This window comes from Diuraphis noxia, unplaced genomic scaffold (genome assembly GCF_037042655.1).
Source record: "Diuraphis noxia isolate RWA-SAM2 unplaced genomic scaffold, SU_Dnox_SAM2 contig0004, whole genome shotgun sequence".
NCBI lineage: Eukaryota > Metazoa > Arthropoda > Insecta > Hemiptera > Aphididae > Diuraphis > Diuraphis noxia.
In genome coordinates, this window is record NW_028301714.1 from 41753591 (window position 1) to 41772468 (window position 18878).

An 18878-nucleotide genomic window follows, 5' to 3' on the forward strand; every position below is an offset into this window, starting at 1 on the left:
TGCTCTATTTAACTGAAAATTATTAATATTGGGGTAATAACTAAACTTTGGATCTGAGTAAAACAATTTTCCCAAATATTTTAAGTTGAACAAAATATAGAAGATAATACATAAACACAGCACGTCATATTAATTTATTAAGTTAGTATAAATTTATATGACAATAAATATGAATAGTATTTTAAACATATTTAATACAACAAAATTTAAGTTAACAAAGTAGGTATTTATACACTCTTTTTGTTTAAAAAAAATTCTGTTTATAACTTAATATTTTTATATTGCTGTATTTAATTACAACTAATATACATAAACATATAATTTTATAACAAAATAAAAAATAACTGTCTCAAAATGTACATACTGAAAAAATTATGTAAATATTACATCATATAATATAATTAAAACAAGTTGTTGATTATCAAATAAAAGTTATGTTAATAAAACAGAATTTAATTTATCGGGTACTATTATCTTAGCTCTAGTTTTGTGTTTTGTCTCTGGTCTATGGGGAAGAGCATATCTCAATTTCTCCCAAAACCAACTATCTCCCCATTTAATATAAGTGTTCATGGATAGATATGCTTTTAACTCTGGATCTAAATCTTTAGTTGATATGTCTCCATAAAGTATAACAATTATACGACTACGCCGTTCGTTCAGAGCACTAGAATAAGCTGTCCTGAACTCTGTACGGCCCCAAACACTCTCTAAAAAATGTTTTGACAGTACAATAATAGTTCTTCGAGATTCATCAACTGAACGAGCAATTTGGGCAGGAATCCAATCACCGACTACCCAGTCTCTGTAGTGAAGACAAAGTTTAAATGGTGAGCTGCCTCCTTCCAAGCCTGGGACTAAATGCTTTGCAACTAGTTCCTCGTCTTTGTGAGAGAAACTAATAAATGCATCGTATTTTTTATCTTGGTCAAGAGATTCTTCAGATATTGGCCATGTTATGTTATGAGAATACAACCATATTTTAATTTTAGTCTTGTTGTTACTATATAAAATCCATAACAAACCTAATACTAAACTAAAAACAGCTAAAAACATGGATACAACAATAATCGTGGAAGTATTTAATTTTTCTTGACATACTTCTTCCGCAGTCAGAGTGTATAACAGAGTTGATGATTGATGGCAGGTGATGTTGGCTAAATCAAAAATCTATTTAAAAGAAAAAATAAGAATAATATAATAACTATACAATAATAACTCATATTTTTAAAGAGTACTAAAATATGTTTTACCTTAGATGAATATTTGTGAATAAAATTGATAGTATTCTTAGAATCACAATCACATATCCATGAATTACTATTCATTGTTAAGATATTTATGTTGGGTAATGTATTGTTCAAATTCGTCTCACTAATCATTGTAAGATTATTATTTTCCAGGTGTAATTCCTAAAATAAAAACTTGGGTTGTAAAAATTTTAAATATATTCATGAAAATAATAGCTTTAAAAATGTATTTTAAGAGGATACCAGCCACAAACACATAATATAAAAATTGTACATTCAAAATAATTCATGTAACTGTTATATTTAAATTATTTAATACTTGGGTAAACTAATCTATTATCAAATTAGAAGTAAGAATGTATAGTGAACCTCAAATGTTTTTTTTATACTCAAATTTTAAAGTGATTTTTAATCATAAAATATACAAACAATTTAGTTTTAAAATGATCATAAGTCATAATGCTCTTCAAAATTAAAATAACAATAAAAAAACCTATAAGATCTGATAGATAATATTTTTTAGTTCTAAATTTCATAGGTCAATTCGCTCTCTTAATATACATAACAATGTGAAATTAATTATTCAGAACATAAAGTTTGTTATGTTATGCGTTTATTGAGATTTAGTTGGAGTTGACACACAAGTAAAATGTACTCTAGTAATCCTTAAAAGTAAAAACTTAGGTAACAGAATAGGCTTTGGAATATAATAAACAATTCTGATTGAATATATTTGATATAGGGTGTATACATTTTATTTTAAGGTTCCATATAATTCATAAAAATAATATTAATGATCAGAACTAGAGACTAAGGTACTAGAAATTATGAAACATAATATGATATAATAATAATATCACTTTCAAGAAATATAAAATATGCTCTACAAAGTTTATACATCTAGCATATTTATGTTGATTTCACTTTTGAAACATAAGTACAAGCAAAATGAATTATTGTATATAAAATTTACTATGTCGTACGTTTGAATAACAGAGATAACACAAGAAAAGTATCGCTTAAGGCATATTACCAGAATATTTTTATGTATAAACTATGAATCTTTTGATAAGTTGATAGTTAAGGTTATAAGAAGAGAACTCCATTACAAGAAAAATAATAACAGTCAAAATTATGTACTAGTTAAAGTGAACCTCACTCAGAATCTAAAATAATATAAATGTAAATTAATTTTTTAATACAAAACCAGTTTCATAAACTTACCATAAGATTTTTGGGTAACTGTGTAATGTTAATGGTATTTAAATTGTTATAACCAACATCTAACTTTTTGATATTTAAATGTTCATAATTTGGTAACTTGGTGATAGAATTATTCCTTAAATTCAGTTCTGTATAATTAACATTTCTACTTGAAATTATTACTTCGGGTGCCAATATTAAATTTCTATTTGAACAATTCATCAGGGCAGAATTATCATGAGGACGGTAAGTACACTCACATTCGAAACAATCAGTCTTGTTTACATCATTAAAAAGTTTCCAGTCACATGTTAAACTTTCAATATTCACATTTGAAAATTCTGTATGTAAGCCATCGTTACAAATCAATTTTTGTTCAATTTGTAAAAACTTGTACACTATTTTTGGCATTTGGTTATGTAAGAATCTTGCAAATTCATAATTACGACAATCACAAATAAATTTATCACTTGATAAATTTATTTGTCTATTATTCCAGAAATTGTATGGTGGCCTTTGAGCTCTAGCAAATATTTCTAAACTTGATAAATCAATTTCCTCTAAAGGATTATTGTTTAGATTAGTTTTTACAATTTCATTAATGTACTGTATATCTTGTACTCTTAGTACAGTAAAGTTATTACTGGATAGATTAATATTAATCAACTTAACCAGATTTACCCAACCAGGATCAATACAATTTATGAAATTGTTTGATAAATCAATAGTTTCAACATTCTCCAAATAATGTAATGAAAATGAATGATTTGAGATCAAGTTACTTATTTTATTATATGCCAGTTTCAATGTTTTCAATTTTGGAACATTTAATGCTTCTCGTTCAAAATTTGTTATCCTATTTCTTTCCAAATTGAGGTACTTTAAGTTTCTTAAGAACCTTAGACCGTAGTGATTAATTTGGACTATCAAATTATTGGATAAATTTAAGGTTTCTAAATGTATTAATGGTCTCAGTAATTCACGATTGATGTTTTCAATTCGATTGTTAGATAAATCTAACAATTTCATTTTTCCAGCATCCCGAAAAAACATCACTGGTAGTTCATTTAAACGATTTGAAGTTAATGATAATTCTGTAATATTTGATGAATTCCAGATCATATTTTCAGGTACCCTTTCTATGTTTAAAGACCTCAGATAAACAGAAAGTAGTCGGTCTAAATTTGTTAAAAAATTATGAGGTATAGTGCTAAAGTTACCATAGCTGAATCTGATAGACTCTAAAGAAGTATTCTTAAATGTTTGATCAGGCATTGTTACTAAAAAATTTTTATTTAATGATATATCCAGAAGTTGATTGAGACGTCCAACAGTTATAGAAGTAATTCTATTGTTGGCTACATCCAAATGCTTCAGACTCTTAGCATTTAAATCCAAAGATGTTAAATAATTTGAGTCCAAATTCAAACCTTTCAATGGAATACCATAAAATACATCACTATTTATTTTGGTTATCTTATTATCTCCTAAATCTAATATTTCTAAATGAGTAAGGGGTTTGAACACACCCTCAGGTATTTCTTCTAAGTAGTTTTGTCTGAGATATAACTTTGTTAGATGTGGTGTTCCTTCAAACGATTCATTGGTTAATATTAATTTGGTAAGACTAATATCTAAAGTCTGTACACTCTCCAAGTTCAAAAAGTAAGTATTTTTCAGACTACCATCGAGTTTCATAGAAACTAGCTTCAATGTTTGAACTTTATTAATGCCAAGTGTTGAAATGGTTTGATGAATTCCTGTATCGGATAATAGGCATTTTGCGTAATGTAAAGTTTTGATATCAATTTGATCAAAATGTTGTTCCCATTGTATTTTATCTGAATTACATTCAATTTTAATAATGGATTCTATCAAATTGGATTCTACAGTTGACAACCCACATGCCACTTGTATTTCTTCATTGTAAATATCATGCTTACATGTGCATTTATCACTACTTAAACACAACAAGTCTGATAATACTTGACCAAGAAGTACTTGAAGTATAATGATGTGCATAAACCAGTTCATTCTGAAAAAAAATAAAATCATTTTTCAATCAAATTTTAGATGAATATTGTGAATTTGTAACTAATGAAATATGAACTTATTCATCCAAAGTAAAAATATCTAATGAAATGTATAAAAAAAATGCCTAATTCACACAAATTATATATACCTATATATATTATTTTATAATAATAATATATTTTTTTATTAGGATTATTGATTGTTTTTAATAAATAAGATCATTCGGATAAAATTATATATAAATTGTACATAAATCAAAGGTTGTTTTTTTATAAATCATTTAGATAACACTATTATAATTGGATTATTATTTTCTTACAAACACACGGCTAAATAGTATCTTTTGAATATAATAATAGTAATAGAAAATTAGGGGTAAACACAATGAAGTGTACCGTGTACCGTTTTTATTATGCTTAGTATATACAATGCTGCATATTGTCTAAATTAGAACAAATGGCTATGGTATTCTTATAGATATTTCTTATTAATTCTATAAAAATATAAAATTTATAACTATCATAAAAAGTATATGTCCTTATAAAGTTACACAAATTAAATAAATTAGGTACTTGTGTATTAGGATTTAATAAAAATCTATTTCATTATTTATGTTTATAATTTTATACAGGACTATAAAATTAATTTTAAGATTAATCTAATTTAAAATAGTTGTATACAAGCAAATTTTGTATTTTTAGAATCTTGTTATCAACATGTCGAGAAAAACATAAAAAATATGACGTGCAGAGTACGTCATACTTATTATAGGTAGAGGTTGTAGTATATTAAATATTTATATGTACATACAATTTAAATGTATATTATAATATGAGTTATAATATTATAATTATCTATTGTATCACTCAATAGAGCATTTAGTATTACCTATCTTTTGGAAACAAAAGATAAAATGCCAACAAAGTACATAATATATTTATACATATCAATGATCAACTAACACTCTGGAATGATATTACATAAAATAATCTTGGGGAAGGGAAAAAGGAAGTTATCACTTGACATTTTAGAGTAGGAGCAGTTATTATTTTTCTCCCCTGTATTAAGCTTAAATTTATTGAATACATTTTTTCGTTTGTTAAGCATTATGTTTGTATTTGAATAGGTATTGTATTTCTGTGTGCATTTGATGCAATTATTAATTTGTTATTAAAATATATATATTGTAATAGGTACACTTCAAGTCATTAAGCATATTACATATCTATATATAGATAGTTCTAATTTGATATATTTTTACTTATTTACTAACAATGAATCATTATTTATTTGTAAATTATTTGAAAAGGGAGGGTGTAAAAACTAATAATAAATATTATTACATCCCCCCCCCCCGACCCCAAAAACAAGATACTTTATGTAAACTAAATTCACATTTTACAAGACAAAAAATCGCGAGAAATATATATAACGATTACGGTTGCGACTTGCGGTTGTCTCTCACGAGCACTTCCCGAACACCGCGACAACAACACGTAAACTAATTAATTACTAATAAACAAAAGTAATTATCTTAACATCATCATCACCACAGGTAGGAAAACTTACTTGGGCAGTCTGTGGTACGCAAATAGCGGCATTTCTTCAACGAACTCGGTGTGCGCATCGCTGTCGATGGAACGATGACTGGGGCGCATTCATCCCTGAGACAACTTTGGAGCTTCCGGTGCGGACATGATCCTCCGACTAGAACTGCCTAGTTCCGGGTACAATGAGATGCACGGAGGCCGAAGCAGAATCATCATCTGTTCGTTGTACGCCGTTTAGACGTCGTACATCGTAATAATATCACATTCGTGAGGGTCGGTCAGTGCGTAAATGCGAAGTTCCGTGTCGCCGAGAAGACAGAAAGCTAAAAAATCGGACGTGCGTCAGTCAGTCAACTGCAAACGAAATGCGACACGACGACGCAGCTTGGTAGGTTTCGGTGGTATTCGGTGGACTATTATTTGTCGATTAGCGACCATAAAAAGTTTAACAGCGAAATTAAATCGTTGTATTAACTCGCAGGTATTTTACAAAACAAAGTGGCAATATTATGTTAGGTTTTAGTGGTTTTACCGTCGGGAAGAAACGCGGACCGCGTGCAGCACAATACACTACGACACACAGACACGAACTACGTGTGTACGACGACTAGTGAAATATTTCGTCAATCGTGAATCGTCGCTATTCTACTATTCGGCGCCTATAGGTAGGTAGGTGGATAGGTACGTAACAATAATATTATTCACTATTCAGTCGTCGACTCGTCGCAATCATTGGCACTCGGTAGTAGTGGTGGAAATTTGAAAACCCAGAACGCGAGGCCTTTCGCGCGCACCTCCACCGCCGCCGCGAATCCGCGATCCCCTCTGAAGCACAACCGGTTTCGGACGTAAATATATAACAGCACAAAGCGATAATAGTTGTTATGAGTTGTAGTCATAACACGGGCTCCGCGGTCGTATCGCGCCGTAAGATCGTATAAGATCACAACAATATTATAATATTATTATTATTATTATTGTTGTTGTTGCACGCGCGATTACGCCACCGATCGGGAACGTGGCCGACCGTCCAGCCACACGACCGCAAAAACGTAATGTGATATTGTGATTTCGTGTAATGGCGATGAAAATATTGTACAGAATTTATCGCGTCCGGCGCAGTGGGAGAATGCCAAACGCTCGTAATCTGCGCTTAAAATGCTTCCCGTTGCCGGTCGTTTTTCACTATGTTTATTCGATAACAAACTGTATTATTGTGTAATACACTATATTATGTAGAACTATCCGATACACGACGTCGCAGTAGCATTCATAATTTATTATTATGATGAAAAGTTAATATAATAATATGTGGTGTATTGATATCATTCACATTATTTATTATAATTTATGAGCGACGACCAACGATTTTAGGTTACAGCAATTGTATGTACACTACAAGGTACAACGTTCAATGATAAATAGCATTATAATTTGGTTTATTATTTTCTGGGAATAATATACATTTTATTAATTATGTATGCACAATGCGCTCCGTGTTGCAACATTTATTGGCCACAAATGACATTATTCCCACCCAACGACCCAACTCCACTCGATATAAAACCATATATATCTTACCTCCGATTCCCGATGTCCTCGAACAATTTGTATAATGATATAAATATAAGGTATATCAGTTATATAACCAGTTCATAGTTGATCCCGCCAACTTCGTTACCTGCAAAAATACCAACTCCAAATAATTATGATTGGTTAACTCATTTTGGGTATAACTCAGTGTCAAGGTGCAACTCAACCATCCTGGTAGCCATAATTAGCCGACTCGGCGAACTTTTTAATACCTACAATATTTAAAATAAATGAATCAATAGTTTATTAGGATATATTATAAAATAGAAGACCTTTTTTTGTGTGTACTCTACGAATTTTGGCCGGGATGGTTTTGGAAGAATTAATTGGGTGGCTAAATATATATATTTTTTATTTACTAGACATCGACAATTTTAACGATAGACAATTGTTCATCAATTAACTTTCCTCGAGATTTATCAGACTTACGCCGTGTCCTACGTGAATCCGACCTACGCGACGAAAAACAAAACAGTTTGTATTTTGTCGCATCGGACGCATCGAGTTGCGACAGAACAGCATGGTCAGAATAGAATTCGTTCGCCCGAGTCGCACTCGTCGGATTCGTGTAGGACACGGCGTTACATGGTAACAAGGTAATACCGGTTTTGCTTTTTTTTTTTCAAAGAAAATTTGTTTGGGCCTCTGTTACTATATAATAGAATATAAGCTAAGCAAAACAAATATTATGGTAGTGTTTATAGTTCGAATCCAAGACCCCTGACTCCTGAGTACGATGTAATGCATTAAATTATTTACTTATATGTTATCATTTTTACCCAATTAATTTTAAAATCTCTCCGTGACATCCAATCTATTAGGTAGTGAAAACCGTATTAAAATCCATACCTACAGTACTTCTCGATATATTCGTGTACATACAAAAAATGTGTTTCTATTTTATAATTATAATATATAAGGATATTTAACCCTCTTAAAGTTAGCAGCACAACTATGACAGACACTCATGAAATACATCCAACAAACTTGTTGGGCATTGTTGGATCGACCTCAGAATTTGTTGGACATTATTTTCGCCGGTAAAGCTTTCGACACTTTTGTGCTGCCAAATATACTACAACAGCACAATTTTATGTCAGCAAAATTTCACCCATATAAAAAATGTTAACGTGTGATTTGTTGTACATTGTTGGACCAATCTGACATTATTTTTGCGGGGAGAGCTTTTTAAACCTTGCAGGCAGCACAACTTAGAAAAAATCTCTACCGGCAGAAATAATGTCCAACAAATGATGAGATTGATCCAATAATGTCCAACAAGTTTGTTGGATGTGTTTCATGAGTGTTTGTCATAGTTGTACTGCTAACTTTAAGGGGGTGGATATTTACCCAATCATACAAATTTACAATAATTATATATACGACTTCGAGATCATCGTTGCATTGGCCTCACATTCGGAAAGTGTCGAAATGATAAATAAATTATGCTCTCGATCAATCTATAGGATGGTTGTTGGGACCAGAATGCTGGTTTTATATATAACTATTAATTTGTAATAATTTGTCAAGTATATTATTTAAATATTGCATATCTGGGTAGGTATTAGGCATACCAAATATACTCTTTATTAGATACTATCAAAAAATTACAGCTAGTGAGTTAAATGACCTCAGATTGAAATGTGGTTTTCAGGAGGTTCGGGAACAAATTTTTTTCCATTTTGAAACACACATGTGCAATGCAACTTTTTTACATAATTTTGGTATGAAAAGTTTTTTCTAATTACGCAATTGAATAAGAGTAAGTTTACATGTAAGATTATACAAGATAATTATTTGTTATTAATCCTTATGATTTTCACTAATTTTACTTGCAAGATAGATAAAATATATTTAAAGGCAGGTAATTAGTATAACTATAATGAAAACAATTGCAAAACGTTAACGTACCTCGATATTGCAGTTTTATTTAGATTTTGTTATTTAATAAAATAACTAGCATTAGTGTTTGTCTTCTCTGTGTATAAAATAATACTCAATATTAATAACTGATATCTTTATAATATGGCAGAGTAAAAGATAAATTGGTTAAAAAAAACTCGCTAAACCTGTGATTATTTGTGAATGTTTAGCAGATTTTAATCTTGCGTATTTTACTTTTATATTACCTACAGTGAATTGAACTATTATAAAAAAGTATTTATAATCCACATTATTTCTGTTTTAACGTTGATTGATCACAATATTATAATTTTTCAGTAATACCTTTAATAATTATTTTTAAATTTTAATATTTTACATGCGGACATAAATATTTAAAACTTGCATTAAAAATGAAATACCTATCATAAAAATGTCGACGTACCTAATACCTATAGGGACATAGATAATGTTCTTATCTTTGAATTTAATAATAGGTAAATTTACTCAAATACTAAAGCTAATAACATAAGATATTGGTTCTGATAAACAAAAATTAGGTATATCCTGTGATAGATGGAAAACATGTACGCTGACATCATCTCAATCAATCCTATACATTTTTAAGACAATTGACAAATATAAATAGTAAACGATAGCCAAAATACTAGTAGTCTACTGTCTACTGCAGTCATCATGATTGTGATTTGGATTTAATTATTGTTGATAAAAAAATCTGAAAATTTTAAATGGGTGACAATGTGACATTAATTATATATTTAAAAATATTAGAACAAAGTAGATCGATGTTTCTCATAAGTATTTTGCATACTGTAAGTACAGTGTAGGTACCTAACTAAAATATCTACAAAATTTTTAAGCACAGTTTTTTTTTATAGTTACTAATTATTATTTAAAAATATTAATCGTAGGTATAATTGAAACTTCTAAAGTTTATCGTTATATTTTATACACCTAGTGACGTTTTAATGTTATTTATTCGTTCGTCAAAAAATAATTCAACTCATAGCAATTACTATATTATAATGTCTAAATGAAATAATAAAATCAATTATTTTAATAATATCGTAAAATATATTATATACCCACTTAGTATAATATTATGGGAATTAAACGGTCAAGTTATAGTATAATAGTTATTATATTACAGTCTATAAGTCTACAAAACAGTACAGACATTATAATGTCCAGTGGCGTACCCAGGATTTTCGAATGGGGGGGGCTAAATCTATATCGGTATTCGGTACCATAATAAACATAACGTTTATGCTTTGCTTAGACTAGGTCATTGTTACTAAAGATAATACGTTGTATTCAATACCGTTTTTTAGAAATATCATGGTTTGTACTTTGTCTTTTATAATATAAAATGTATTCCAAAACATGGCCAATGGGAGGGGCTGAAGCCCCCTAAGCCCCCCCCCCCCTGGTTACGCCACTGATAATGTCTACACACTAAACTAAGTTTGCTGGTATTGTGGCACTGTGGCAGATTTTCAATCATAAAATATAAGACTGATGGGGTCTTAATAAACTACAATATAACGAAAAGGTCTGAAAAAAAGCAATTGTTATAGTTACAAAATTATGTTATAAAAATCTGATGATTCGACATATTTAATTTAATTTACCTATTTAACATAATATTAAATAAGCAAGTGTATCATTTTTATAAGACTATCAAATTTTACATGGCCCGATATGTTTGTGCCAGGGCCCAGGGGCGTAGCTAGGATTTCTTTTGGGGTAGGCCCACTATAAAACTTTTACTCACCGACGGTAATGGGGACTTTTCCTGATTATAGCCTACTATAATTTCAGTTATCAAGTTATCTAAGTTTTCATTGATTATTCTTATAAATAAATGAATAATTAATAACTTAAAAATTAAAACAAATTGAACCAAAAAATAAGCATATACTCGTATTTTCAAAAGATGAAATTTTTATTTAAGTACCTAAATACTAATATTTTTACAAAATACAATTATAAATATTAATTTATATACTCGTAAAGTTGTAATTTATAATATACTTATTATTTTCAAAGTAAAAATTCTAAATTTCCAACAAAACTTTATCTCGATAATTTTGTAAGTAACGATTTTATCGATTACCTATTTTTCAATATTATTTTTACGTATCGTCTATCGACTAGTGCGATAGTCCTAATGGGATTTTAATGATGTCGCCGTCTTGATACAGACAATGAGACAAATTATTATAGTGTTATATTAATATTATACTGTTGTAAAAACGTGTATACGTGTCTGAATATATTATTTTTAATATTATTGGTTTTTTTCTAGAGAAAATCTGGGCAGGCCCGGGCCTACCAGGCCTGCCTACGCCCCTGGTTTGTGCCTTTATATCACTGTATAAATTTAATTAATACACGTGTGCGTTTTAACCGACCAGATACTGAATACTGAAACGCATCATCGAATCGTCTAATACAGCGGTTCTTAATCTTTTGTAGAACACGGACGACGGACCCTAGATGAAATATTTTTAGAAATCTTGGACCCCTAACAATTTAAATTTTTTGTCGAATACCTTTTTTTTTACAAAAATTATGATAATTATTTTATATTACGTGAAACGTATATAAGTAGACATAACAAAACATACACATTCATAATTATGTTTATTAAACTTAATTTTTATTGACTATAGGGTGAAATGTTAAGACTGCTACGAACCCCCGACATGAATATCACGGATTACAGGTTAAGAACCGTTAGGTTCTAATATTTAATATTTTGTTCCATTCACGGATATGCTATTGGAAAATCAAAAAAATAAATATATGTACATAGTATGAAAATCCTAGGCTTAAGAGGACGTGATATCCACATGTGTTGTCTCCGTTTTACAAATGCGTAACTTAGTTAAAACTGTTTCGCGCGGGAAACAACCGAGAAGTCTGCAGTTATAACCATTTGACAGGAATAGAAATATCCAAATTTTTACCATTTTTTAAATTAAATTTTATAAATCTGCTCTTATGTCTGAGAAAAATTGTATGTATAATAACAATAAGCAATATATTTTAAATATGTCTTACCCTCATTATACAATGATTAAAATTATTTTACTATATTTTGTCTTAAGTTTACAAGCAGCATATATACTTATCATTAATAGTACAGCTTTTTTCAAGTCAACATAATTTTTTGAAAACATTTGTTATTCGCATAAAGGTTTTTTTTTTTCATTTATTAAATTTTAATTGTTTCAATATAATTTTTGTTTTTTGCATAATAAGGTAAATCCTAAGAAAATACCACCTAATAATAATATGTAGTACTTTATAGATGCCTTAAATTGCTCCCATGAAACTGATTTAGTCTCAATAGAAAATAACCAAACCTCCTCCTAAAACCATCATTTTCTCCACTAAAAGCCAAGCCATCCATAAACTCATCTCACACGCGACAATTTTAATGTCCGAAGAAATAATAAAAATAATAATAAAAATAATTTGCAATAATTACTAAATACAATATCATCAAAACATATTATTTATAATGTTTGAATACCATAACAACTTAAAGAGCAATTAAAAATTCAGAATCCCTGGATTTTAATAACATACTGGCATTAGTTGACGATTTGTCGTTAAATGTGATTTTTGTTCCTTATAATCTTCTATTGTCAGTACAAAATATAAAATAAATATTTTAAATAAACCATAAAAAAAAACTCATGGGGAGGATCCATCCTCTATACCCCTTCTGTGTATACGCTTAGCCAAACCCAAAAATAATATACATAGTGTATTTATATGAAAATTCATCAAAAATTAATGTTAAAAGCATTTTTATTAAGACTAAGTCAAATTAAAAGTGAATAGACACTAGTATATATGCTATAAAAACATTTATCCAAAGACAATCTACTAAATATTATTGTTAAAAATAATTTCTATTAATTTCATTTAATTGCTTCACAAACTAGGTTAATTGTAACTTATTTCACTTATTATGATATAATAAGTATCTAAAGTAAAGATATTAGAATTTACATAAAAACATTTAAATTTTAAATAATTTAACATATTACGGAGAATCTGAAATTTCAAAAACTGAATTATATGAAATTACTGAAATCTATATTACACAATGCTTACAATACTATTAAATAACTATCAAATATTAGAATAAAATTTTTTTTTTTGCTTCTAAATAACAAACCTAGTTATAATTGTTATAAAATGGTATATAACTTATAAGTAATATGTGACATTATTTCATTAAGTATTTGATCTTAGTATCATATACTTATTTAACAAATACCAAACTACTTAATTCTTCTATTTAACATAATATATAAATAGGAATCATGAACATAAAATAATAACAATATCCAAACATTATGTTTTTGAAAATAAAAATATGGAGCCAATGGGTTAAAAATCAAAAATTAATGATATAATTTAATATATTATTATACTTATAACAATTAAATGGACGAAAATTGAAAACATTGTAATATATAGGTAAAATTAAACAATGTCTTATTACAAACAAGAGCGAAGAAAAATATCAAAATTGGAATAATACTTGATATTAACAATAATAAAGCTAATCTGTCAACTTATTTTAACGAGTATCGGAATGTTAACATATTTTTTTTTTTTAATGATTTACTGAATAGTTGACTAGTTGTTTTAAATAAAAACAATAAATTGGTACAATATTTAATGTATCATAGTACCCAAATCTAGGCAACCTTCTTCTTCCATTTTAGTTAAGAACTTAATCACTCGTACTTTTGGATCAGTTTGACGGGCCATATCAATCAAAGCCAATAATTTTTTTATACCAATAAAAACACTAAAATCACAAAACAATAACATTTGTTTATCAATGTTACTAATAAGGTTTAGAAAGTTCATCAACTCACTTGTGACCAGATATTTGGTTGTAGATCTTGTGGATGTCTTGTTTTGTGAACAAATCAAATTGTTCTAGAACCGTAATAAGTTCTTCAGGTTGACTAAGGTTAGGGACATGAAGTACAGCAGTAAAGGCAGACAACATTTCCATTTCTTCTAGTACTTGTTTACGACTACTGGTACACAACACTAATAGTTTTTTACCTTTAGGGGGTTGTTTTTTTAACAGAACCAATAGAGCTTGTAGTGTAAGATTAGAATATCTTGGACCTATTGACCCATAGTCTAATAAACGTTCAATATTATCAACTAAAATACAACTAAGTTGAGATCTGTAAGCATCGTCAAATATCTGGAAAAAAAATATAAAAATATTTTAGTTCTAGTTAATTGTAATATGCATAACCATATTTAATCACTCAATATCTCTTTAAGTTATAAGCTTATCTAAATTCCATTGTGTATGGAAGGAGTCATAAAAATGTACATTATTGAGTAGTTCATAAATTTTAAAGTTTCTCAAAATGGTAGGTTGATTTGAAATTCATTATCGTATCCTAAATTAAGCAAAAATAACAATGCATATTAACACTATAGTTTAATTTGTAGTTATAAATAACTATATGTGTTAAATCCTATCTCTATATTGAGGTATGTATATACATATGTATGACTTAATCTATTCAGAATAAGAAAGATATTGGGTTGTGGGCAGTGACTACTTTGTGTCTACAGGGTCAGATACTTCTCCTATCAACATTGGCGCCCGAAGAAAGGCTTCTGAACAAAGTCACATCCATGCACAATGCTCAACAAGTTGGCAGCCTAGTACCGTTCTTATTCTGAATAGAGTATAGTCAGTACTAATTGCTTTTATGTATTTGATGGCAAGTGGTTGGTGATTAAAAAAATTTTGAGGTGTCAAACTGCCATCATACTCTGTATAATTGTGTTGATGGTGTTCAGATTGTTCAGAATTTTCATTACAAAATTAAGTAATAATGTTTAGGTTAAATGATTTCACTAATTATTAATAGCCACCTAACCCGAAGTCGGGGAGTTGAATATTTTTAACTATTTGAGATATTAAGGTAACAGGTTAACCACGCGATTTTATAAAATACGGTGATAATGTATTAATACTTTCACATCCTCACAAATAGTGATTAAGATGTGAAGAGGACGTCACACATGTGTGGTCTTTGTCTTAAACCAGCATAACATGGTTAATTTTGCAGAAGAGAATATAAACTATGCCGAGATAACATTTTAAAACAATTATGTCAATTTTTATGCACTAACTTTCATACAACAAATCAATTTTAGATAAGATTTAAATTTGAAGCGAATGAGTGTTTTCAGGTTTTATTTATTTTATTAGCATATTTTTGGGGAATGTACTTTTCTGATTTGTAAGCATTTGGCTGTTTCAGTGAATCCAACCATGTCTTCTGGTGAACACACTTTGACAAAAGGAAAATCTGAATCTTTTGCCAACTTTGCAGCTAGGGCAGTTTTTCCTGAATTTGGAGGTCCTTCAATGAGTACAGAGACAAGGCCAAATGCATCTGCAACACGAGCTTGCTGTGTAAGCAATGTTCCATCTTCTAAGATTCCACTGACAGATGGACCCCATGTTATAATACCACGTGCTAAGAAGTGTTCCAAAGCCTCAGCACTAGCACCAAATGCAGGTTTTATATCATATTCTAAAGCATGTAAAAAATCTTCCTTGCACACTTGAAGTTTTTCAGATGCATCAGGATCAACTTCTACTTTATTGTTAGCTTTTATCAAACGATTCATGGCTGTTGATTGCGCAGCACGAACTAAACCTTCCAACTCAGCACCGCTAAAGTTTTTAGTTCGTATTGAAAGCTCCTAAATATTTAAAATACATGAAATACAAGTAGATTTGATAGACCTAAAACTAATTATTAATAATAGTTTATATTATTTGGATAGTTTACCTTCATGTCTACATCATCGGCAATTTTTTTAAATTCTTTCATACGTGTTGTGTGAATATTCAAAATTTGATAACGTCCGTGTTCATCAGGTAAACTTATTTCCATTTGTACCTACACTCAAGCAATTATTGTAATCAATGACTATGATATTATTGCAATTAGCAAACAATTTCATATGAAATATCTTACTTCAAGTCGACCAGGTCTCAACAACGCTTCATCAATCATGTCTCTTCTATTAGTCATACCTATAACTAAGATGTTGTTTAGTTGCTCAACTCCGTCAATTTTAGCTAACAACTGATTCACTACGGTGTCGTGCACTCCTGTATTTCCACCAACAGAACCTCTTGCTTTACAAATAGCATCAATTTCATCAAAGATGATTATATGCAAGCCACTAGACGGACCAGACTAACATAAAAACATAAAAATAAGAACTAACTTTAATGAAATTAATAATCTAACATACTTTCTTTTCTTCTTCTTCAGCATCTGCGAATAACCTTCTTATATTTGCTTCAGATTCACCAACATATTTGTCCAAAATTTGAGGGCCATTAACAATTTTGGGTTCACGTGCATTTAACATTTGTCCAATTTGTCTAGCCATTAATGTTTTACCAGTTCCAGGTGGACCATACAGCAAAATACCTTTGACGTGTTTGCATCCTAAATGAATGAAAAATATACTTAGCTTATTTAAAAAGGAGGTATTTTAAATTTATTGATTTTACCAAGTTTTTCAATAATTTCTGGCGGAAATACTCTAGATGCAAATGCTCTTCTAAAAATAGCATTAAACTCTGAATCTAAGCCACCAATTCCCATTTTGTTGAAGTCAAAATCTGGATTTATAATTGATACACGTGCTTGTTGGCTAAAAATATTTAACAAAATTATACTCAGGAATTAAGACAATTAAGTATTATTATGAAATAACCAACTTACCATTTTGACTTTCCTACCAACATTAATGAAGGGTTAGAGCCAACTACAAACCGTACAGCGGTATTGCTCAAACATTTCCCATATTGAACTGACCGTGGTTTTGCTCCAGAATTAATTTCTTGAGAATTAACACCTAAAATTTTTTACCAAATACTGTTAAATTTTTTTAATCTTGGAAGTTATAAAAAAATAGTAAATCTAAATTAACATTTATATGCTTTACTGCTCTTTAAAGTTAATTTACTAGCATTTAAGGTGACAAAGTTAAGAGGATCTCATGTATTAATATAAAAATCTGCATTGTACATATCATCCAACTTCAATTTCCAATTTTATAAATCATAAATACAAAATATTTACCTTCAATACTTTTGATTTTTATTGTCATCAGTGGCTTTTCTGGTAACTGAAATAATAATGTTTGACTGACAGATAAAACATGATTTGTGAAGTTAACTAAAAACTCTTTAGCCATCATGTCAGTATCAAATTGTTCATTAACACTTTTTGACCTAAGAAAATATATATTACAATTCATTAGCAATTTTTTTTATTTTTATTTTAAATACAAAATATTGTACTTACTTGTTTTTTTGAAAATAGTCAATTTCAGCTTCAACTGAACACAAAAAATCAATTGCTGTATTTCCTGGATAAGAAGTAATACTGATTGGCTGATTGATAGACAGTTGGGCCCATTCTCGTTGATTCACAGAAAAAGCTATGCATCCTCGCGGAGGTGGATTTTTCACAAACAATATTGTGAACCAAAACTTAAGATCTGCTTTGGTCTGATGTTGGACCTCTATGTATCTAAATTTATTTTAATTTTAGTGAGTATGCTTAAAAAATAATTTACCGGAATTATCTTTTACATACTTTGTATCACTTCGAAAGTCTTCATCGTTAACTATTGCACAATTTGTAAGCGCCCAATCGTCTGCCTGACATTTCACTGCCTTGAATACCTATGAAACAAAGACAGAATGATAAATGCTATGTTGGCTTCAATGTATTTAGTGATTGCTACTAAAAACAGTCAACATCAATGACTTACCACCATTTTCCTGCGATGAGCGAATAAGTTAACTATTCAACAAATACAATTACATTAGGAGGACACCACAACCAAATGATTCGAATATTTTCTTTAGGTAGCACACGAGTATAATAAAATATTGTATAATATTATAATGAATATTGTAATATGCGTGTATTGTCAAATGTTAATATTTTCATAACTCATAAATATTTAACGCCAACACTTTGCTATCAAGTATCAACGTTGTTATCAATGAACATTTTAAAATCAATAGTGGAAGGGTAAAATATGCGCATGCTTCGTGACACAGTTATGGAAGGCGTTTATATATGTTGACTTCTGCTGACTACTGACAATTTCATATTATGTTGTACTGTGCTTGCGTGTCACACACTCACACAAGATACAATATACAGTGGCACATACGAGCACTGAGTTGTGCAATGAATATGTAGCACTAAAGGATCCCCCAAAAAACAACATG

General features: G+C 29.4%; 2 protein-coding genes across 2 annotated transcripts; both read right to left on the reverse strand.

Annotated features, from left to right (window-relative positions):
• Nucleotides 1-111: 111 nt before the first annotated feature.
• Nucleotides 112-7076, reverse strand: LOC107168762 (uncharacterized). Its single transcript, XM_015518281.2, has 4 exons — nucleotides 6057-7076; nucleotides 2475-4488; nucleotides 1254-1412; nucleotides 112-1170 (listed from the first exon to the last, which is right to left on the reverse strand). Exons 1-4 carry the CDS (start codon nucleotides 6143-6145, stop codon nucleotides 433-435), a joined length of 3000 nt encoding a protein of 999 aa, XP_015373767.1. The 5' UTR covers nucleotides 6146-7076; the 3' UTR covers nucleotides 112-432.
• Nucleotides 7077-13955: 6879 nt separating this feature from the next.
• LOC107168753 (vesicle-fusing ATPase 1-like) lies at nucleotides 13956-18634 on the reverse strand. Its single transcript, XM_015518267.2, has 12 exons — nucleotides 18410-18634; nucleotides 18232-18320; nucleotides 17938-18165; nucleotides 17713-17864; nucleotides 17353-17485; nucleotides 17139-17281; nucleotides 16874-17073; nucleotides 16591-16815; nucleotides 16402-16512; nucleotides 15833-16312; nucleotides 14440-14783; nucleotides 13956-14369 (listed from the first exon to the last, which is right to left on the reverse strand). The coding sequence occupies exons 1-12, from the start codon at nucleotides 18413-18415 to the stop codon at nucleotides 14234-14236; spliced, it is 2247 nt and encodes a 748-aa protein (XP_015373753.1). The 5' UTR covers nucleotides 18416-18634; the 3' UTR covers nucleotides 13956-14233.
• Between the last annotated feature and the right edge of the window lie 244 nt (nucleotides 18635-18878).

Bases quoted from the DNA above. Each gene is read 5' to 3' on its own strand.
- LOC107168762 (XM_015518281.2), bottom strand. From the start codon at position 6,145: ATGCGCCCCAGTCATCGTTCCATCGACAGCGATGCGCACACCGAGTTC. The intron at 1,413-2,474 runs GTAAGTTTATGA...TTTTTATTTTAG, and splicing joins AGTTACCCAAAAATCTTATG to GAATTACACCTGGAAAATAA. The intron at 1,171-1,253 runs GTAAAACATATT...TCTTTTAAATAG, and splicing joins TTCACAAATATTCATCTAAG to ATTTTTGATTTAGCCAACAT.
- LOC107168753 (XM_015518267.2), bottom strand. The intron at 16,313-16,401 runs GTAAACTATCCA...TTAAATATTTAG, and splicing joins CCGATGATGTAGACATGAAG to GAGCTTTCAATACGAACTAA. The intron at 14,784-15,832 runs GTACATTCCCCA...TTTTTTTTCCAG, and splicing joins AATGCTTACAAATCAGAAAA to ATATTTGACGATGCTTACAG.